Source organism: Anomalospiza imberbis, unplaced genomic scaffold (genome assembly GCF_031753505.1).
Source record: "Anomalospiza imberbis isolate Cuckoo-Finch-1a 21T00152 unplaced genomic scaffold, ASM3175350v1 scaffold_64, whole genome shotgun sequence".
Lineage (NCBI taxonomy): Eukaryota > Metazoa > Chordata > Aves > Passeriformes > Viduidae > Anomalospiza > Anomalospiza imberbis.
In genome coordinates, this window is record NW_027100253.1 from 234083 (window position 1) to 257470 (window position 23388).

Sequence of the window (23388 nt, forward strand, 5' to 3'; positions counted from 1 at the left end):
CACCAAGATCAGCCAAGACTCTCCACGCTGCCTGGCCCACACAGCCCAGCTCTGTGCTGGCTCTGGGCCACAGCAGCTTCCACTAAGCAAGAGGCAAATGCACATTGCCAAGAGTTGAAACACAGCAGACAGGGAAGAGGTAAAAAGTGTGTGTGTAAAGGCCTTTTAATTCACAGCTCTCAGAGAGAGCTCTGGGGCTCACGGCTGGACAGAGATGCTCCTGCTCATGCCTCTGTCCAAAGGGGGAACACACCCTGCTGCAGGTGCTTGGGTTGGTCTCTGCAGGTCCAGGCAGATGCCAAACCCGCTCTTCACAGCCTTCTCCCTTCCCTTGCCACTCTGCCACAGAGAGCCAAAGGGGGACCCTTGCACCTACCTCACTGGGAGCTCCCTGGGAAGCACTTTCCTTGAGAAGCAAGCCCTTTTCCTCCAAAGGCATTTCCCCAAATGAAGCTTTCTTGGGCAACACCAACACACTCTTAAGAAAAGCTGGAAAGGCTTAATGACTTCAGGTCCTTTCAGGACAGGCACTCCAGTTATAGCTCATATTCTCCCAAGTGTGTTTCCAGGTGGAGGTTCAGAGGGGCAGCCCCAGGCCCTCTACAAACACAAGCTGCCTGCTGCCTCTTCACCTGCCTCAACTCCTGCCTGCGGTCATGGCACCAAAACCAGGCTGTTCCAGCCAGAGCCCAGAGCCCTGTTCCCGCAGGAAGCTGTTGCCAGCACCTTCCAGGACTCTCCGCTGTGCATGCAGAGCTTTTCATGCCCGCTCCCAACAGGCTTTGGAAGGCAGAGCACAACCTGGCTGGCTCTGCCACCAGCACAGCCCAAACACTGGTGGAGGAAGAAGTAGCAGGGGTTGTTTTGCGGCCATGCCCAAGAGAAACTGGAAGGGTGCCCTCCCTCTGGTCTCACTTGGTTGGGTTTCTGACTGGCTCTGAGCCTGGGGCTGCCATTGCTCAGTTGTGGGGACCAGAACCACACCCGGGATCCCGGCACTGCCTGACCGTGCTCCGGGCACTCTGTGCAGAGATAAACAGTGTGTATCAAGCTTAAAAGGGGCCTTGACCAAAAGGGCTGCTGGTAAGCTGCTCAGAGACATCTGGTGCACAGCTCAGTCCCTGTGTGAGTAAAGGTTTGGGGCTTGCAAGCAGTCGCCAACCAAGCATGGCCGGAGGGAGGGGGAAGGGTCCATTTGCCAATAGAGCGGCAGGAGGAAGGGATATTTACTGTTCAATTCTGTGACCACTAGTGATCCTGGGGGTGGGTCAAGTGAATCTGGACCTTAATGCTGTGATTCTACTTACTGCTATTGTGCGCTTGTGGTGTCTGGACATTGTGGTTAATGTAGGTGGGTTTTTGTGATTGTGTGAGTGAGTGCCTTTGTGGGCTCAGTTATACAAAGGAGGGGGCGAGTGAGTGAGTGTACCCATGGTGCGGGGCGGGGAGGCTCTGCCCACTAGTGAGGCGGCCAAGTGAGGCCCAGGGTGCCGGCTGGGAGGCTGTGGGGGCAGATAGCGTCCCACGGGGAGGCAGCTGGGGAGAAGCAGAGCAAGCAAAGAAGTGTGGGTGAGGACACGTGGCATGTTTGAATGTGTTTGTGTAGATTGTGCATGTTTTAACTGTGGCTAGACGAACTGAGAGGATTCCACTGCCTCAGTGGTTCGGGTTTGACCCCTGGGAGTTTGTAAATCCAGTGAATCACTGGATAGATAAAGGGGATGAATGGGTTTATTTAGAGGGACTTTATTGGACCTCAGCTAATGGTAACATAAAGGTAATTTACATCGTTTCTCTAGATTGGAAGCAACCCACTGTGGAGAATTTAGAAATTCACGAAGGAGTAAGTGGAATAGCCTGCCTTTGTGGGCAATTCTTGGGAGCCTTGGGCACCTCGAGAGACTGGCACCCTCCATGGGCACTATTGCAGTGCGGAGTTTGTGAGAAGCGTTGGTATTGCTGTTCAGCAGGCGGCGGGGCATATGCTCTGAGTGTGGATGGATGTTTCCTAATTGAGCCCATTTTGAACCTCAGATTTTAAAGCTTGTGTGTGGAAAATCACATCTGGTACCTGTAACCTGGGGTTGCACGTGGGAGGAGAATTGGGAAAGGACTGTGAGGCTTTGTGAAGAGAGTTTTGGGTGGAAGTGAGAAGGAGAAGGAGATAATGGGAACGCACCAGAGCAAAGAAGTTACCCCGAGCTAGCTCTTTAGGGTGTATCTTAACCCACTGGAAAGAAGTCACCAGTAGGGGGGGATTGGAGAACAAGATTTAATCCAACACTGCATGCGGTGGTGGCCATTATACAGGCTGGAAGATTGAGCCAAGTGGCCACCGGCAGGAACTTTAGATTGTAATACCTTGTTGCAGTTAATGCGGTTTTTAAGACAGGAAGGAAGTAGGATGAGGTCTCTTATGCTGATATGTTTCTTGCCTTACGAAATCATCTGGAATGGGAGAGGCACTGTGGGCTCAGGGCTCCCTCAGACCCACTGGTGTTAGCCCTTGAGAAGGAAAACAAAGGAAATAGAGGGCAAATTAAGCAATGTTGCTCAGCGTGCAGCATAGGACAGCCATGTACCAAATCAGATAAGGTCTACCGTGCTGCAGCTCAAGAACAAGATACAATAGATTTGCTGAAAGTGCCTCCTAGGAGACGGGAGGATGAGGATGAGGATGAGGATGAGGATGAGGATGAGGATGAGGATGAGGATGAGGTGGACTTTCCAAAAAAAGAGGATGCAGGCTTGGAAGGGACATCTACTCAAACCCACTCCCCTCCTGGCAGTCCGGTTTTGTCCAGAACCAGGAGACAAGCAGTGTTACAGGCCGCTCTGCGAGAGGCAGTGGGACCAGAAGGAGGGAGACTGATGGTTAAAGTACCATTCTCCACCCCTGATCTAGAGGCGTGGGAAAGGATTGCTAAAAATTACCACAGCAACCTGACACTTATTGCGAAGCATTTACAATATGTTATCAAACAACACAACCCAGATTGGAGAGACACCCAGGTATTACTGGATACTTTCACTGAAACAGAAAAGCAGCTGATCCTGAGAACAGCAGGGGCTTTGGCAGAGGATCACCGTAAAAGCCAGTGATTGGATGTAAGAGAATTTTTCCCTCTCCAAGGGATCCTAAATGGGATCCAAATATATCGGCAGAGTTTCAGAAATTAGCAGATTATCAAGATTGGATAGCACTGGGAGTGGAGAGAGCTATCCCAAACACCAAAAAATGGTCTGTCCTGTATTCTATTAAGCAGGGGCCTTCCGAGACTCCATCTGAGTTTCTAGAGTGTCTAAGTGATGCTATGCATCGCCATGCATCATTAGACCTGGGGTCTGAGATAGGAATTGTGGTACGGAGAATCACAAATGGGACATCTCGCCATGATCAATATGATCAAGTGAAGCCAATTTTATTGTACAGAGGCCTGTATTTAGAATCAGTTCTGCTGTGCAAGAGTCTCTATCTAATACATGATTGGTTAATCCTAGCTGTTTATGCGTCTAAAATTAAATGCTGGTTGGATCACCCGATTCTTCATGCGTCTTGCTTTGGTTGTCTGGCCCACCCTGAGTTCTCTTTTTTATTTTGCTGACAACTTTGCGGATTCCTCTGACTTCTTCTTTTCCTGTCGTCAAGGATTCACTGACCCCGTTTCTAGAACTGGTTCCTTTGTTACCAGAAGGCTGGACTGTGCATCTGCTGAATGTGTCCATTGTCCTGCAAAAAATCCTCAACAGGGGATGTTCTATTAGTTCCAGAAGCAGGGTGAAATCTATTAGGGTGGGATTTACAGGTGCAGTTAGACATTGGAGTACTGCCAGAGGAAGGAAAAATGGTGGTTAAACTTCTCCAATTAACAGAAGAGAATGAGGACAAAATTCATGAGATGGTGCGGGCAAAACCAAAAAATCAAGGTAAATTGAACATGAAACCTGTAGTAATAAAAACAGTTGATGAGAACCATCCAGTTCAGGTATGACAATACCCACTCTCCCTGGAAGGGAGACAAGGACTGCAGCTGGCCACCCAGGACCTACTTGAGTAGGGTGCCTTAGAACCATGTATGTCCCCCATAATACACCTGTTTTACCAGTAAAGAAGTCTGATGGGACTTACAAGCTTGTCCAAGATTTAAGAGAAGTTAACAAAAGAACAGTGAATCAGTACCCAGTAGTGCCTAAGCCCTATACACTACTGAGTAATATCCCCCCAGCACACCAGTGGTTTAGTGTGACAGACCTAAAAGATGCCTTTTGGGCATGTCCACTGGCAGGAGAAAGTAGGGATATGTTTGCCTCTGAATGGGAGGACCCCGATTCAGGGAGAAAGCAACAGCTTCGGTGGACTAGGTTACCACAAGGGTTTTCCAAATCCCCAAACCAAACAATTCTCCATCAAACCTGAGATAAAGATCATCCAGTATGGAGACGATTTGCTTCTCTCAGGACGGGAAGAAAACAAAGTTCGAGAATCCACCATAGCATTGTTAAGTTTTCTGGGGAACCAAGGACTTTGAGTATCAAAAGGGAAACTCCAATTTGTAGAGAGGGAAGTAAAATGCCTAGGACGTGTGATTTGTCAAGGGAGCCAGTGGCTGAACCCTCAGAGAATTGCAGGGATTGCCTCACTCCCACGGCCAAAATCTAAGAGAGAAGTCAGAGGGCTTTTAGGCCTGTTGGGATAGTGTAGGCTATGGATTGAAGGATACATGCAGGCCATCAGGTTCTTGTTTGAAAAGTTAATAGAAGAAGAGATAAGGTGGGAAGAAGACGACAAGCAAATTTTGAAGCTTTAAAGAAAAAATCAGTCAGTGCAGCAGCACTGAGTCTTCCTGCCTTAGACAAACCCTTCTATCTGTTTGTGGATATAGAAAAAGGGGCAGCACATGGAGTGTTAGCCCAGGACCGGGGAGGATCCAGGAAACCAGTGGCCTGTTTATCAAAACTGCAAGACCCTGCCAGCTGGGGGTGGCCAACCTGCATTCAGGCGGTGGCAGCGAGCGCCCTACTCGTAGAAGAAAGCAAAAAATTAACCTCTGGGGGAAAATTGAAAATATATACCACTCACTCAGTAAGGAGTATCCTCAGCTAAAAGGCTGAGAAATGGCTCACTGATTCCCAAGTGCTAAAATATGAAGCCATCCTAATAGACAATGGATAATTAGAGTTAATTGTGAGTAACCAACTGAACCCTGCCCAGTTTTTAGATGGAAATCCAGGTGAGGAATTAATATATAATTGCCTAGAGGTTATAAATTATCAAACTAAAGAGAGGACCTAACACATCAACCATTCCAAGGAGAGAAATGATTGTACATTGATGGATTTCCACAGGTAATCTGGGGACAATGGGTATCAGGATACATTATAGTAGATGAAGAGTTAGTGGCCCTAGAAAAAGGAAAGTTACCTTCCAACTGGTCAGCCCAAGCATGTGAGTTGTATGCCCTAAAGCAAACTCTGGAAATATTAGCACAGAAAAGAGGAACAATATATACAGACTCAAAATATGCTTTTGGAGTAGTGCATACCTATGGGAAAATCTGGGAAGAGTGTGGGCTATTAAATTCAATGGGGAAAGGAACTAAAAACTTATTTTAGAAGTGATAGAAACCTTACAAATACCAGAAGAAGTGGCAGTAGTATATGTTAAAGGACATAAAAAAGGGGTGACTCAAGAAGAACAGTGGAACCATTTAGCAGATTTAGATGCTAAGAATTCAGCCAAATCAGGGTCAGAAAAACTAATGATAGCATTAACCCCTATGGGAGAAATAGAAGAAGTTCCCGTATTCAGTGAGACAGAAGAGAAAGAATTCCTTAGAATAGGAGCTAAGAATGATAACAAAGGGAAGTGGAGATTAGCAGATGGGAGACAAATGTTGAATAAACTCCTTGCCAGGAAAATGTTAGAAGGCATACATGGAACAACACATTGGGGTACACAAGCGCTAAGTGATCAATTTCTAAGGGACTGGGGCTGCATTGGAATTTTTTTGGGATAGCTAAGCAAGTAACTGAAAGGTGTGTGATATGCCAACAAGTGAGTCAGAAAATCATGAGGAAAACACCCAGAGGAGGGCAAGAACTAGCCTTAAGACCCTGTCAAAACATCCAAGTAGACTTTACCGAGCTTCCCCATGTACAACGGTGGAAGTTTTTACTAGTGATAGTAGGCAACTTGACTCACTGGGTAGAGGCGGTACCCACGGTTAAAGCCAATGCCAATGTTGTGAGTAAAACACTTCTAGAATCAATCATTCCCCAATATGGGATGGTGAACAGGATTGATTCAGACCAAGGAACTCATTTCACCTCTAAAATATTGCAAAAAGTTGTTCAAACCCTGGGAGTAAATGGGAATTACATACTCCATGGCATCCACAGAGTTCTGGTCACACTGAGAGGATGAATCAAACTCTTAAAAGAGCTCTAGTTGAGCTGATGACTGAAACCCACGTCATAGATAAAATGTCTCCCTTTGTCCTTATTAAAAATTAGAAACCAACCCTGGTCAGATCTGGGGGTGTCACCCTATGAAATGACATTTGGTTACCCTTTTTGACCTCACCCCAGAGCATTGCCATCTATGAGGAAGGGGAAGCCAATGCCAAGAAATATGTTATGTCTATAGGAGAAACCTTACAAGGGCTAAGACATAAAGAGGCAATTCCTCAAACTAACACCCTGGATTTCAGAATCCATAATGTTAATTCTGGGGATTGGATCAAGTAATGATCAAGTCATGGAGAGATCAACCTCTAACTCCTCAGTGGGAAGGTCCCTTTCAGGCACTGTTCATCACTGAATCAGCCGTGTGAACTGCAGAGTGGGGATGGACTCATGCCAACAGATGGACTCATGCCAACAGTTAAAGGCCCGGTAGAAGAACCCAAAGAGTGAACTACAACATCCAGACTGGGTGAAACGAGATTGACTCTTAAGCAGAGACTGAAAGACAACCAGAAAGACACCAAGATGCCCAAAGTCAAGCTTCCACCAACCAGTTTGAGGACTGTCTTCCTGTGTTAATGGGTGAGAATTATCAGCATCTGTTGATGGGAAGTACACAAGGGTCTGTAAAAGGTGATGGGACAGCTTCTTTAAGAAAATAAGACAAAGGAAGCAGGGCAAGACCCCTTTGTTCACTACCAAGAAGACCCCATAGCCCTGCTGTGGGTAGCAACCCCGTAGGCATGGTAAGGTAGGGACAAAAGGCCATACTGGACATCTGTAATTCCCCAACTGTCTTTGAATACAAAAGGGACTGGAGGGCGAGACCGAGCTGGCCTCTGGACCCCTAAGATACAATGACTATGGATCGCAACCACATAGGCACGGTAGATGGGAGTCAGAGCCATACTGGACCTCTGTAAGGCCCTTTTGTCCATTCCAAATAAGTGTGTCTAAGGAAAACCTGAGATTTTTCTCCTGTTCCCACTGTCCTTGCCCACATCAACAGCTGCTAGTATGACTCATTCAAGAGAGAGAGAATTTTTTTAATGTAATTGTTCAAGCAAAATGACTTATAGAAAAAGAAAAGGGGGTTTGTTATAGATGGGTAATCCTATTGTTGACTCTCACAATTAAGGGGTGAATATTAAGTATATGTTAAGAGAAGTTGTGTAGGTGTATAGTTATCTTTCCCCTCCCTCTTGCATTGTTATCACGGGATGCCCTCAGTAGTCAAGGCATTTGGGAGGGTCGGCTTGTTGCTATGGCAGCGCCTGACCTCCAATCAAGCTGTAAGAAAGTGATCTCCACCACTGGACAGTGAAGAAGAAGTGGATTGACAAGACTTTGGGAGGGGCTAGAGGTATAAAAGATAGAGCATCCATTTTGTAGATGAGCACAGGGTGACTGAATGCTTTGCTTCTGGCACTGTATTTATTCTTTATTCACTCTTCTGTTGTATTTTGATAAGGTCGTAATAAACCATTTACATTTGTGAAAGTGAAAATAGTTTCTCACATGGGGTTAGGGAATGTGGGGCAAGGTGTCCACACTGGGTCAGACCTCAAGTTAAACTTCTCTGACCTGGCCAGACCTCTTTAGGAGCGGCCCTACATCAATATCAATCACAGAATGCTGCAATCACCTCTTCTCTAATGAGAACAGTAATAAAAGACACTCTTTAAAATAGGAATACATATTTCTTAGAAGCTCTTTGAAATATTTCTCCATAACTGTATAAGGAAACCTTCTTAATGAACTACATTAGAGCAGAGGGAAATCAAGGCAGAGCCATGGTTTGTCAGAAGTTGCTTGATCCTAATGAGCCCTGTGGTGCATTTGGAGCTGAGCCCTGGAACCTCAAGGCCTGAGAGGAGATTGCACAAACCTTTCCAGGAGTCAAAGTCAGAGGAAAAACCCAAAATGTCTCAAAGCATTAATGGGTGCCACTGAGGTCCATCCCAAACACAGGCTCCTCATGGACTCCTTGGAGGAGAGAACTGGAGGCCAGGATGGTAAAAAAAAAAATCTCAGAAACTCAGTGTGGAAAGGAAAATCCAAAGTACCTTAAACTCCTTGAGTATCTCAAAACATCAATGAGCCCCACTGAGTGTCAGTACAAAGCTCTCAAGGGACACGTTAAAGCAGATAATTGGGGCCATGATTGCACAAACCTCTCACAGAGTCTGGATCAAAAGGGAAACACCAAGTACCTTAAAAGAACTGAAGTACCTTGAAGCATTAATGAGCTCCACTGAGTGTTGTTCCTGACAAAGCCTCTCCAGGGACTAATTACAGCAGATAATTGGAGGCCATGATTGCACAAAGCTCTCAGAGACTCCAAGGCAAAAGCCAAAGCCAAAGTGCTTTGAAAAACCTGCAGTCCCTGGGAGCATGAAGGAGCCCCCAGGGCCATTCCTGAGCAAGGCTCCCCAGGGACTCCTTCCAGCAGATCCTTGAGGCCACTGGGATGTGGGCTAGGGGGGGATGCTGAGGGCAGGAAAAGGGGGTGACAGTGCCCAGCCTGGCTGGGGCTGTGCCAGGAGGCCCCAGCCTCAGGACAAGGTGTCTCCTCACGGCCCTTGGTGGCACGGCCCTTGGTGGCACAGATGCTGCTGTGCCCCAGGGCACCAACACTTGGCTTCTCTTTGTCCCCACCTGTCATCAGTGCCTCCAGTTCTCTGCTCTGCCTGGGGCCTGGGGACACTTTCTCAGTCGTGTCCCTCAGTGGAACCCATTAAAAGTCAAAGAAACTTTGGAGTTGGATTCTGTCTTGGAGTTCTGGAGAGGTTTCTGCAGCTCCCTCTCAGGGCCTGATGTTCAGGGCCTGAGCACAAAGCCCCAGAGGGTCATTAAAGTCCTTGTGCTGTGTCTGTGCTGCTGAGCTGGGCCGGGCTCCTGGCACAGAGGGTGATCCTGGTAACCAAGGAGAGCTTCAAAAGCACATTTCTCTGGATGAGCAGCTCTGCTCCCAGCCCAGCAGGGCTGGGGCACTGCCTGCAGCCAGCCCGGGCACAGCACAGAGGCACAGAGAGCTTCCATCAGTCAGGGCTGGGAAGGTGCTGAGAAGTGCCTGGGGCAGAATCAGTGCCAGCCCTTGGCACAGGAACCTCTGGCTGCAGGACAATGCAGCTGCAGCTCCTGGAGTGATCTCCTACAGCTGGAACATCCCAATGCCCACAGACCCTGTGAGTACATTCTCTGATCATCTCTTATGCAGAGCAGCCAGGGGTGCCCAGGGCTGTCCTGCAAAGCAGGGTCCTGCAGCTCAGGGCGCTGTGCTGGGCCAGGGACTCTGCTGCCTGCCAGGGACAGCTCTCAGCCGGCCCGGGGAGCTGCTCCCAGCGCTGGGGGACAAAATGTGGGTGGAAGGAGACAGCTGGAAAGGCTGGAAAGTGTTCTTCTTGTGTGGTGAGGATTCTGTATTGCTCAGGATTGCTCCCAGCATGACATTTACCTCCAGAACATTTCCAAGCATATTAAACAGGGAGCACAGCCAGTCATGGGCTACAAAATGGGAAAATCCTGCATTTTTAGTGTACTGATCTGTGTTGCCTGTATGGGAAATTGCACATAGATATTCATTTCTCAGTTCACCATGAGAAATATAAAAAAAATTGTCTCAGATCTGAATAAACCAGGCAGTGACAGAAACGAGCACAGGGCCCCTTAGAGGCAGCATCAGTGTTGCTTTTCCAGCCTCCTCAGGGTTGCTCTAACATTGCCATCAGAGCCTGCAGAGCCAGAGCTGCCCCTGGGCAGTGCCTGAGCTGGGAGGGGTCTGCAGGGCAGAGCTGAGCCCCCAGGGCTGGGCTGGGCTCTGGCAGCACTGGCAGGGCCCAGCCCTGGGCACAGGGGAGCAGCTGCTGGCAGGGCCAGCTCCAGGCAGCAGAGCCCTGGGCAGGCAGGGGGGGGAAGTGCCCCCAAGCTGTGCTGGGATATTTAAAGTCCTCTCCAAACCCAACTATTCCATGATTACTTTTATTACAGAACCCCATGTGCAGCCACAGCCAATGTCCAACAGCAGCTCCAACAGCCACTTCCTCCTGCTGGCACAGGCAGACGCGCGGCAGCTGCAGCTCCTGCATTTCTGCCTCTTCCTGGGCCTCTCCCTGGCTGCCCTCCTGGGCAACGGCCTCATCATCAGCGCCGTAGCCTGCGGCCACCACCTGCACTCGCCCATGTTCTTCTTCCTGCTCAACCTGGCCCTCAGCGACCTGGGCTCCATCTGCACCACTGTCCCCAAAGCCATGCACAATTCCCTCTGGGACACCAGCACCATCTCCTACATGGCATGTGCTGCACAGCTTTTTCTGATTATCTTCTTCCTTGGGACAGAGTTTTCCCTCCTGACCATCATGTGCTATGACCACTATGTGTCCATCTGCAAACTCCTGCACTACGGGACCCTCCTGGGCAGCAGAGCTTGTGCCCACATGGCAGCAGCTGCCTGGGCCAGTGCCTTTCTCAATTCGCTGCTGCACACGGCCAATACATTTTCCCTGCCCCTGTGCCATGGCACTGCCCTGGGCCAGGTCTTCTGTGAAATCCCCCAGATCCTCAAGCTCTCCTGCTCCAAATCCTACTTCAGGGAACTTTGGCTCATTGTGGTTAGTGGCTGTTTAGCTTTTGGCTGTTTTGTGTTCATTGTTTTCTCCTATGTGCAGATCTTAAGGGCCGTGCTGAGGATCCCCTCTGAGCAGGGACGGCACAAAGCTTTTTCCACCTGCCTCCCTCACCTGGCTGTGGTCTCCCTGTTCCTCACGACTGCCACATTTGCTCACCTGAAGCCCCCCTCCATCTCCTCACCATCCCTAGATCTGGCCTTGTCAGTTCTGTACTCGGTGGTGCCTCCAGCCCTGAACCCCCTCATCTACAGCCTGAGGAACCAGGAGCTCAAGTTTGCAGTGAGGAGACTGATGACTGGATGCTTTCAGGAACATTAAACTGCTGGCCAATTTCTGCAAATCACTTGTAATAAAAGTTATCTTTGATGCTTCTTGTTGGTTTCATTTTGGAGGTTCTTTTTCTTTGTTTTACATTTTAATGTTGTCCACAAAGAAATGTCCTTGTTTGTGCCATTTCTCATTTTGTTTCTCTCCACCTTCCCTGTGGCCACAGACTGTGTCAATGAGGGGCTGTGCTCTTGGTGGATTTAAAGGAACTAAAGGGTCTGCCAGCAGAATTTTCAGCAGAGATGCCCTTTTGTTGCCTTCTCTGGAGCTGCAGCAGCAATGTCTGTGTGCAGAGCGGGGGACAGAGTGGCTGGACAGCAGCCAGGCAGAAAGGGACCTGCAGGGACTGATGGACAGCAGGCTGGACATGAGCCAGCAGCGTGCCCAGGTGGCCAAGAAGGCCATTGGCTCCTGGCCTGGATCAGGAATGGTGTGGCCAGCAGGACCAGGGCAGTGATTCTTCCCCTGTGCTCGGCACTCGTTGGGCAGCATCTCGAGTGCCGTGTCCTGGCACTTGGACTTGTTAAACCTCACCTTGCTGGATTTGGGCCCTGGATCCAGCCTGTCCAGGTCCCTGTGCAGAGCCCTCCTCCCCTCCAGCAGATCAACACTCACAGGCAGCTTGTCATCTGCAAATTTCCTGATGGTGGACTCAGTCCCCTCATCCAGATCATGAATGCAGACATTTAAATCCAAGCTGGCTGGCTCTGACCCCTCGGCCATCCTGTGGGTGCCCTGTGATGGCACTCAGGGTGATCTGTTCCATAACCTTGCCAGGCACCAAGGTCAGGCTGACAGGCCTGGAGTTCCCCAGATCCTCCTTCCAGTTTTTCTTGGGGATGGGCTCACACTGGCTCCTCCAGTACTCTGGGACCTCCCTGCTGAGCCAGGACTGATGGTAAATGATGGAGAACAGCTTGGCGAGTTCATCCACCAGCTCCCTCATCCCCCTAGGATGGATCCCATCTGATCCCATACACCTGTGAGCATCTGAGTGTCTCAGCAGGTCCCCAACTGCTCCCTCCTGGACTACAGGGGGCTGTTCTGCTCCCTGTGCCTATCTACCAGCTCAGGAGATTTCTTGTCCTGAGGACAACCTATCCTAATATTGAAAATTGATACAAACAAGGTGTTAAGTTACTCAGTCTTTTCTTTGTCTTTACTTACTATATTCTCCACTGCATCCAATAAAGATGTTCTCCTTATCCCAGATTTTGCTATTAATTTATTTACAGAAACCTTTTCAATTTTTTTTCACAGAAGTGGCCAACTTAAGCAGTAGTTGAGTTTCACCTCTCAACTTTTCTTTCTCCATGACCTAATAACATCCTTTAACACTTCCAAAGTTGCCTGACATTCTGTCCAAAGTTAATGCACCCTCTATTTTTCCTTTGATTCCCACAGAAGCTCCATGGGCAGTCAGGGCAGTCATTTTCCTCACCAGCTCATCTTTTGCTACACTGGCACAGGCTGCTCCTTCCCCTGTAAGATTACTTCCTTGAAATGTGTCCATCCTCCCAGGACGCCTTTGTTTTAAAGGGCTGTTTCCCTTAAAAAAATCAGTACCTTATTCGGTACTCCCCAAATCTGCATCCTAAATAGGCCAAAGTCTGCCCTTCCTAATTTCAGTGTGGAAGTTTTGTTGCTACCCCTCCTTCTTTCACAAAACATTGAAATCTTGATTATTTCATGGTCACTGTGCCCCAGGCAGCCTCCGACCCCCACATCTGCCACCAGCGCTTCTCTGTTTGTGAGCAGCAGGAGACAGAGCTTTCCTTGGGAGTGGAGTGTTTCCAAAAATTCAGTAAAACAGAAAACTCCTTAACCCCAATGCAGCATTAAGAAGCAGCATTCTTTATTCAGCCGGATGCACGGGGGATAGCTCCTCCCAAAGCCGAGCGTGCTGAGTACAGGAAAGTTTCTGTTCATATTCTGTATTTTGCACACATATTCATTGATTGTCCTGGACTAAACACACATCTGATAATCATTCCCCCAGAATCATTAACGTATTTCCCCTCCCCTTTTGCATGCTCTCTTCTGTTCTGGGGGTCTCTCTGGTGGTCCCTGGTGGTCGTGGACCCCAGTGTTCCAGTGGGCCTGGCTGAGCTGGCAGGACACTGAGGCTGGTGAACTTCCAGTTCCCCTTCTGACACAATGAGCATTGTGTGGTTTCCATAGGCCTGGGGTTTTGGAGAACAAGCTCCGGTGTTAACTCACCTGGTGTAGATAATTTATCATCTGGTAACATGAGGTCACAGAGTTATGTGAGGTCATCGAGCAGCTACAGCATCATAGACTGCCTCTGTGACATCCCAGAGCCTGCTGTGACATCATAGGGCAGAGGTCTGATATCCCAGAGCAGGCTGTGACATCACAGAGGGGCTGTGTGACATCCCAGGAGGGCTCTGTGACGTCACTGGGGTGGTCACTCCGCCCCAGCTCCCCCTCACAGTTTCTCCCAACAAGTCCAATGCTGTTCATGCCCAGCGGGGTCCCTTATCCCCTGGTATCCCCCCGGTCCACCTGGAGCCACAGCCCCCACCAAAGGACATTCCACAGGATCCCCCCCAGAGCCTGACATGGGGAAAAGGGGCCAGGGCTGTGTGACCAGGACATCAAGGACGTGGATTATCCAGGTCCCTGTGGCCTGGGTTGGGTTCCCCAGGGCAGGAAAGATGTCTGGCAGCTGGAGCAGGGTTAGGGAAGGGCCTCCAAGGTAGGGCTGGAGCCCTTGGGCTTTGAGCAGAGGCTGAGGGAGCTGGGTTTGTCCAGCCCAGAGCAGGGAAGGCTGAGGGGCTCCTCATCCCAGCCTGGCAGCGCCAGCAAGGAGGGGATGGAGAACACAGAGCCAGGCTCTTCACCCTAAGACAGCTTTGTGGCTGCCCCGGCTTTGGGATGGGCCCTGGGCCTGGAGCAGGAGCAGCTCTGGAGGGCCCCAAGGCCGGGGCTCTTGTGCTGGCCTGGGCAGATGGGATGGCAGCAGGGGCTGCAGAGCTCTCAGCACCTCAGCCCGAGGGGAGCAGGGCACCCAGGGAGCCTCCTTTGGCCTTGGCCAAGCCCCTTCCCCCATGGCTGGGGCTGAGTCCTGGCTGAGCTGCAGCTGCTGCTGTGCCCGGGCCAGGGGCTGAGGCCGTGGGGCCAGTGGCCAGAGCAGCCTGGGCTGAGCAGAGCTGTGGGGCCAGAGCCGGCTGGGCTGTGCTGGGGAGAGGCCCTTGGTGCTGCACAGAGCTCAGGGCAGCTGGCAGAGCTTGCAGGGAGCTGGGCTGGGCTCAGAGAGCCTGGCACAGGAACCATCAGTGTCCATCCCAGCCTGGCTGAGCGTGCAGGGCAGGACTCAGCCCAGGCCTTGTGGGGCAGGGCCAGCGCCTGTGCAAGGCATGGAAAACAGGCAAGTGTCTGAGAGAGGAGGCTGCTCTGTGCCCTTGGGGGCATGGACACAGCAGGGAGGGGGCCCAGGACATTTGTCTCCGCCCGCCTCTGTCCCCAGCCCTTGGCAGCCCTGGCTGCTGAGCCCAGCTTTGCCCTGGGCTGAGTTTGGCTGTGGCCCAGCTCCATCCTCCTGCGGGGCTCAGGGCCTGTTCCCGGCCATGGCCAGCCCTGGCCGGCCTCTCTGCTGGCCCAGAGGCCGGCAGAGCCCGGGGCAGGGCTGTCTGTGCAGCCCCACAGGTGCCACGGGCTCTGCAGGAGCTGGCAGAGGCTGCCCAGCAGGGAGGCCATGGGGCACAGAGCCCCAAGGCTGCTGTGGGCACCACGGCACAGGGGCCGTTCCCAGCCGCAATGCTCCTGTCCTGGGCTGGACCTGCACAGGGGCTGTGGCACCATGGCCGGGCCAGCACAGGGTCACAAAGGGGCCACGCAGCCGCTGCCGGGGCTGGCAGCAAGGCCAGGACCAGACAAGGAATTGCTGAGCATGGCCTGCGCTGGCCAGGGCTGACTGTGCCAAAGGCAGAGCTCAGCTGCCCTTGGTGGCTGCAGGAACACTCAGGAGCCCAAAGAGCCTCCATGGCTGTGCTGGAGACCAAGGCCGGAGCAGGGAAATGCAGGGCTGCTGCGCCATGGGGAGGGCATTGAATTCCAGCACACACCTCAGCTCTCTGATGATCCCGGCACCATGCTGGGCCCTGTTTCAGACTGGAGCAGAGCAGATGTTGATGGCACAGGAGCCCTGCGGGGCTGGCAGGGACCTGCAGCTTGCAAGGTGCTCTGCTCTCCCTCAGCTCCACTCTGAGAGATCCAATCCCAGTTTGGCACCTCAGGGCACAAGTGGCACTGCCTGTCCATGGGCACACAGCTGATATCTGCCTGGAAAGGGGCACAGGTTTAAATTCTTGTACATTTCATAATATACAAGGACATTTTTATTATCTGGGTCACTTGAGTACTTTTAAGAAATACCAAAGTCTTCCCTCCAGGAACAGGAATTTCCTGGAAGTGTATTGATGGGAGAAGGAGAAGAAATACTGATCTTCCCCTTTACTTGAGTCACCAATATTGTTTATTACATCATCTCTCTCTTCCTTCAGGTATTTCCACCTCTTCTGTTGAAATGGCCATGTCTAAGGACATCTCTTCACTAGACCAGCTGGATCTATGTCCTTCCTGTTACTCCCAGATTTCCTCCTCCAGATGCTCTCTGGTCACGCAAGGGCCTCTCAACTGACTGGTTACATGCTTTGAGCTTCAGGGAGTTGCCCAGTCTTTAAGAAGTTCAAAAATAAATATCACATTAATCAACACCTTACTTATATTAATATCTGTCACAGTATTGCCTTTTCTTATGTCTCTGTCTAAAACTGTTCCTGTATGGAAATCCCTTGGGGATGGGGGACATGTCAGATGCTGCTGGGACATCACAGAGAGCTGAGGGAAGAGCTGTGATGGTTATTAAACTGTTCAAATGTTCAACTTGTGTTTGTTGGCAAGAAACCTTTCTGTGCTTCTGAGTGTCACCATCCCTGAGCCCAAAGGACACAAACCTGATGAGTTGTGGTTCCCTGCAGGGGCCCTTGGACCTTGGCTCTGCCCAGGAGAGCTCTTCATCCACTTTCCCGCTTTTCCTCCCTCTAGGCATGGAAGGAGCTCGTGCCTTCAGTGTGTGACTCGTGTGTGCAAAGAGCAAATCTGGGCAGAATTGGGGCAGGGAGGGTTTGGGGGGACCTTGGGAACTGTGCTGGGCACAGAAGGTGTTTTCCATTGCTCTGAGACTGTCTGCTGTGCAAAGTGGATTTAATATCCAGCAGAGGAATGAGTTTTGCATTTGATGGAGCTGTGCCTTCCCTTGGCTTTGCTGACTGACAAGAAATGAACATCCCTCTGGGTCTGGGGCAGCTCCTTCTCCAAGGAAAGCAGGTGGGAGTTGGAGCCAAGGAGCTGAAACTTTGGCAAAAGGTTTAATAAGACATTCAATGAACACAAAACACTTCTCAAAGCTGTATATTGGTCCATTCAACTTCACAAACTCTAAGCCATCTGAGTTTTAAGTTGCTCAACATTTTCAAGAAGTCAGAAATAAAAGAACGAGAGACAGAAATAGAGAATGATGAAAAAGATTTGGAGAAGCACACACAGAGCTACCAACTCCTGGATTCCAGCACTGTTCAGATCGGAATTCCAAGAGGAGGTAGGGTCAAGATGTGTGCTCGCCTTGTGCTCAGCCTTAAATATCCCTTGTTCTTCCTGGGCCCTTCCCCCAGGTGGGACTTGGGGTCATTTGGTCACTCAGGAGCTGGGCTGGGGGCTCCAGAGGTGGCTGTGGAGCATTGCCTGTGCTGTGCCAGGGACTGGCAGACACTGCTGGGCTGGGATAGAGGCCCTGGGGGGATTGGGGTTCCAGGGCAGGGCAGGGCTGGGGTTCCAGGGCAGGGCAAGGCTGGACCTGCCCCTTCCTCCCCCACACACAAAATGTTTCCAGCCCACAATCTCCTCCAGTCTGTCACAACTGGCAGTGTTGGAGGTGAAATCCCAGTTGTGGCCACGGGCATCTGCAGGAAGAAGGACAGTTCTTTTCCATAGGAATGAAAGCCCCAGTTCTCGGTTTATTTCTGATTTAATTGCCTGGATTCTGTTTGGTTTTGTTGTTGCTTTGTTTCCTTTTTTGTGCCTGAAGTGTCCAGTCAAGAGCAGAGTGACTCTTGCCAAGGAACTTTGTGGTGCTGTTGCTCAATATTAAATCTGGTTTTTGCTGCTCCCTTGCTGGGGATTTTTCAGCGCTCTCAAGCCCTCGTTGGCAACAGGGTGAAGGAGCCCTGGGCCAGGCTCTGGCCCTGGGAGACACGGGGACGCTGCCGGGGGGTCCCTGTCCCCTGTCCCGCCCCCCATGGCCCTGTGTCAGGCTCTGGGCTCGATCTCGTGGAACATCCTCTGGGGGAGGCTGCGGCGCCGGGGGCGGGGGGACCCGGGGGGACAGGGGACCCCGCTGTGCACGAGCAGCGTTGGACTTCTCTGGGGGAAATGGGAGGGGGGGCTGGGGCAGAGTCACCTCCCCAGTGACCTCACACAGCCCCTGTGATGTCACACAGCCCCTGTGATGTCACACAGCCCCTGGTATGTCACAACCCACTCTTGGATGCCACATAGCTCCCTTGTGATGTCATAGGCCCAACTCTGCGATGTCACCCTGTGATGTCACAAAGCTGTGCTGTTACAGAAGATTCTGTGATGTCAGAAATTCACCCTGTACTATGACGTCACAAAGTCATCCTGTGACATCACAGTCTGTTCCATGATGTCATAGCCTGCTCTATGATGTCACACAGCCAACTCGGTGATGTCACAACCCACACTCTGATGTCACAGAGCCACTCTCTACATGACGGCAGAGTCTGCCCTATGGCCTCACACTATGATGTCACACCCTGCTGTGTGATGTCACAAGCCCCTCAGTGATGTCACAAAACCCTCCCTGTGATGTCATACTGCCACTCAGTGATGTCACAGCACACACTTTGACCTCACTGCCCGCTCTATGATGTCATACAGCCATGCCATGATGTCACAGCCTGCTCTCTGATGTCACACTGTCCCCTCTATCATGCCAGAGCTGCTTGATGACCTCACACAACACGCTCTGTGATGTCATAGCCCAGTCTGTGACCTCACACAACCCACACTGTGCTGTCACACAGCCCCCCTCTGACATCACAGCTGCTCTGTGCCTCCGTGACACAGCCACAGAGGCGCTGCTGTGACACAGCCCCCTCTGGGACACCCCACAGCCCCTGCCAGTGCTGAGCCCCTGTGAGCTCTGTCTGCGCCCTGCTCGTGTCCCTGCGATTCCCTGGCAGTGCCCCAGCCCTGCTGGGCTGTGCACCGGAGCTGCTCCTGGCCACAGCTGTCTCTCTGCAGCGCTGCCCTTGCCAGGAGCTGCCTCTGGGCCAGGAGCCTGGCCCAGCTCAGCAGCACAGACACAGCACCAGGACGTTAATGACCCTCTGGGGCTTTGGTGCTCTTTGCATCAGACCCAGACCTCAGAGTGTGCTCAAAGAACTTCTCAAGAACTCAAAGTCAGATTCAAAGTCCAGACTTTCTTTAACTTTTAATGGGTCCCACTGAGGGACACAACTCATGTGAAAGTGTCCCCGGGTTCCAGTTAGAGCAGAACACTGGAGGCAGTGATGACAGCTGGGGACAAACAAGGCAAAGGTGTCTCTGGTGCTGAGCAAACCTGGATATCACCATGGTGTCCTTGGACCTGCATTGTCACACTGACCCACGGTTCCATGAGGTTCCCCAGTGTCACCATGGTCACTGTCAGAGGCTGGATGAGATCAGTGTCCCGAGACACCTTGGGTTGAGCTGTCAATCAGTCCCACAGCTGGGACAGCGCTAACCCGGCTCTGAACGCCCGAGCAATCACAAATCCCAGCTGGGGGGAGGCCCACGAAGGCCCAGGGGCTTAAAACCAAGGAGCACAAGGTCAGCCCCTGCTATGGACTCTGCCTTCTCCTGGGGCTTGTGTCTCACCCACACTGGAACCCCAGGAGCTGGGAGCCACATGTGTATCTTTCTGTGGAGCTTCTGTCTCTCTGTCTCTCTGTCTCTTTCCTCTCCTTCTAATGCTCTTTCTATGGAACATTTTTGGGTCCCTGAACAACTGAAGTGTTTAAGGCTGAGAGGTCCAGCTTGTTCTGGTGCTTTCCATGAACTGATTGAACTCTTGATTTATGAACCAATGCACTAGATGTGGAATCCTCTACACTGAACTCAGAAACAAACGCCCTCTGTCAGAGCATTTTCATCTTCTAGATCACTTCCAAGATGCCCATGGCGATGTTGCAATGATTATCACACAGCTCTCCATTTCTGGATGCAGGCTCTGCAGATTCTTTCTCTGCATTCAGTCAGGCTTGCATTCCCTGACAATTCCTGGTAGCCCGTCATGGTTTCTTAGGGCAGAACAGTAACAATGAAAACCTTACCAATGGCACAACTGCCCAGCCCACAAGGAAAAGAAAGAACAAGCTGTCAAGTTCTTCAAACATTTCTCCTGCTGTGCTGCAAGAGTTGAGCTGCACACAAGGTGTGGAAAGCCTAGAGAAGCTGCAGTTGGTGCCACATCTTGTGACAGAAGCTGCACCTCGTTCTCCAGGAAAGGTTCCTGGAAAGAGCAAACAGGAGTGTGGAGAAGATTCTGGGAAAACTGAAACAGCTTTTAAGAAATGAAATGAAAATGGAAAGAAACAACTGAAGATGTTTTTCTCTGTTTATTTTTATGCTCCTCTTTTCCATCTTGCACTACTGCTCCATCCCCTTAATCCAAATAGATCTCATCTCTAAGATCCATGACTTGGCGAATTTTAGACACTCTAATATACCATGAGCTACACACAGTTTGCCTTCCCCGTTTGTTTTTTTGGGTTTTTTTTTGTGTTGTTTTTTATTTTTTTTTAATCACTGCTGGAGATGTAAATGCAGTGCCTGGGTCAGATACAAATTCTGCATTCAGGGAATGTGCCCCGATAGGGTTTGATCCTCAGCGGGGACAATGCATGGCAGCGACCGAGGGGATTCCTGTTCCCCTGTGTAGGAGTCCAGACTCTGGGTCTGGGCTGACCAGGGCAAAGTTCCCGTGTTTGGACAGGCTCAGGGGCTGCCCCCGGGGAGCGGGGGGCTGGGCGCGGGGGCGAGCAGGCAACGGAAAAACGGACACGGGGACAAACGGCCCCGGAGCTTCAGTTGCAGCGGCAGCAGCGGCGGCGGCAGTCGCAGCAGCAGCAGCAGCGAAAGCAGCAGCGAAAGCAGCAGCGAAAGCAGCAAAACCAGTCACTTTGAGGACTCCCTCGCCCGCTGTCCCGCACCCTCTCCCGCTCTCCCTTTCCCGGTGTCCCCTCCTCTCCCAGTCCCCCTCTCCCCTTGCCGGGCCATGTCCCCAGCCCGCCCCCGGCCCCGGGCGGGGCGGCCCCGTCCCCGCCCCGGTTCCCGGCCCCGGCCCCGGCCCCGGCCCCGTCCCGGTTCCCGGCCCCGGCCCCGTCCCCGTCCCCGCCCCGGTTCTGGGTCCCGTCCCCGTCCCCGGCCCCGGCCCTGTCCCCGTCCCGGTTCCCGGTCCCGTCCCCGTCCCCGGCCGTCCCGCCGGGGTCTCGCCTCCGCCCGGCTCTGGTCGTGCTGGCGGTGGCGCTGCTGGGCGGGCATCAGTGCCTGGAGCTCGGGCGGCACCGCCGCCCTCTGGCTCCGCCTGGCCCGAGCCCGGCCCCGGCCCCGACGTGGGCTCCAGTCCCGGCCCCGGCCCCGGCTCCTCCCGGGCCCCGCGGAGGACACACGCGGCGCGGCCGCTCCCGCCGCCCCCGCTGCGGCTTCCCCGGCCCGAGCTCCGCCGCTCGGCAGCGCGGCCGTCGGCCCCGAGCCGCCGCTGTCCCGTTCCAGGGACAGAACGCCTGGGGAGGGCCGGCCCGGGGCGCTCGGGGAGCGCTCGGGGGCCGCTCCTGGCCCCGGGCCGAGCGCTGACAGCCCCGTCCCGCCCGCAGGGAAGGCGCAGGAGGAGGCCCTGCAGGAGCGGTACCGGCTGGGTTCGCTGCTGGGCAGCGGCGGCTTCGGCAGCGTCTTCGCAGCCACGCGGCTCTCGGACGGCGCCCCGGTGAGCGGCGGGGCCGGCGGCGGGCGCAGGAGGAGGGGGCGGAGGAGGAGGAGGAGGAGGAGGTGGAGGAGGAGGAGGGGGATGGGGCTGCGCAGGGCAGGCGGGCGAGCTCAACTCGCTGCTCTCCCTTGCTCGCAGGTGGCCATCAAAAGGGTGCCACGGAACCGCGTCCGGCACTGGGGCGAGCTGGTGAGTGAGCGGGGCCAGCGGCAGAAGCTGGGCAGGGATGAGCCGAGGCCCGGCAGGGTGGAAGCCACCAGGACACCTCGAGGGAGAGCGGGCGTAGGGCCAGCGCAGGGCGCAGAGCATCCCGGGCTGGGTGAGGGGTTCCCGACCCCCGGCACGGCATCAGCCCCACTGATGGCATCGCGCTCCTCCCGCAGCCCGACGGCACCAGCGCACCCCTGGAGGTCGTGCTGCTGGACAAGGTCTCCACTGGCTTTCCCGGTGTCGTCCAGCTGCTGGAATGGCTTGAGCTCCCCAACGACATCGTGATGGTGCTGGAACGCCCAGAGCACTCTCAGGACCTGCACCATTTCATTCGGGAACGGGTGGTCCTGTCCGAGGAGTTGGCGCGGGATCTGTTCCGCCAGGTGCTGGAGGCCGTGCGGCACTGCACCAGCTGCGGGGTCCTGCACAGGGACATCAAGCCCAAGAACATCCTGGTTGACCTGGCCACCGGGCAGGCCAAATTGATTGACTTTGGCTGTGGCACCTACCTGCAGGACACAGCCTACACTCGCTTTGCAGGTGAGCCCACGCAGGGGTGTGCTCTCAGTCCCGGCATCTCATGGCCCAACACCACACAGCCCAAGCTGGGTGTGGCAGCGGGGATTCTCCCTTTTGCTGCCCTTCATGGCACTGAGATTTCAGCTGAGCTGCTTTTGAGCAGGGCTGGGTGGGGAGCCAGCTTCCAGCCCTGCTGGCAGCCTTTGCCCACCACTCTGGGCAGGACTGAGGCTAGGGCTGGGCAGCCAGCCCAACAAAAACACCCATGGGTGGGGTAGCAGAGAGGGGTGGCCAGAACCTGTGTCCCAGCCGGTTTGGGGTGCAGGTGAGAAAGGGCTTGGACTGCTCCACTCACCTGGTTTCTTTTGGCTTCATAATGGTTTTTGGGGCAGTGCAGGCAGGGAGGATGAGGGCATGGTTTTCCCAAACACTGAGTGGGATTTTCCTCCTCATGGTCGGGCCTTGCCAGGGCTTCCACTGCTCTCTTCCAACCCCAGTGGCTTCTTTTCCATCCCTGAGTCTGTACACAAGTCCCAGGTGCTGGCGAGAGGGCAGCGGTCACCCCGTGTGCCACTGGGGCAGCCCCCAGACACCCAGGGATGCTGGGGCCAGGCTCAGGGAGCAGCAGCGTCCCCCTGATGAACCCCATCTGTATTCCATAAGAACACGGTCATACAGCCCCCCGGAATGGACCCAGTTTGGCTGGTACTACGGCAAGCCAGCTACCATCTGGTCCCTGGGCATCCTGCTGCACCAGATGGTCTGCGGGGAGCACCCTTTCAGGAGGGGCTGGAACATCAGCTGTGACCATGAGCTCTCGCTGCCAGGACGGCTCTCTCAAGGTGGATCCTCATCTCTGGCCACGGGGGCAATACCAGTGCTGGGAGACAGCAGCAGCTCGTGAGCATCCCTCTCTGGCAGCTGCTGAGGAGGTGGCACATGTCCTGCTCTCCTGCTCTCCTCCAAAACAGGGAATTGATGGGGAAGTTTAGGCCCAGCTCTGAGCACATCCAGCATGGCCTGGGCACGGGAATAGTGGGGCAAAGCCAACAGGAGCCTTCTCCAACTGACCGGTGGTTTCTGGTTTCTCTGTCCAGAGTGCCAAGATCTGATCAGGAGGTGTTTATCCATGCTGCACTCGGACAGGCCCTCATTAGAAGAGCTGTT

The 23388-nt window shown here is 53.0% G+C and overlaps 1 protein-coding gene across 1 annotated transcript in view; it reads left to right on the forward strand.

Annotated features, from left to right (window-relative positions):
• Positions 1 to 22226, forward strand: part of LOC137467451 (serine/threonine-protein kinase pim-1-like) — a gene marked incomplete at its 3' end in the record, with an annotated part of 39433 nt that extends 17207 nt beyond the window's left edge. The window contains exons 2-4 of the mRNA XM_068178950.1: positions 21397 to 21492; positions 21631 to 21681; positions 21876 to 22226. Of these exons, the coding sequence (XP_068035051.1) occupies positions 21397 to 21492; positions 21631 to 21681; positions 21876 to 22226 (498 nt within the window). The remainder of the gene's footprint in view (positions 1 to 21396; positions 21493 to 21630; positions 21682 to 21875) is intronic.
• Positions 22227 to 23388: the final 1162 nt, after the last annotated feature.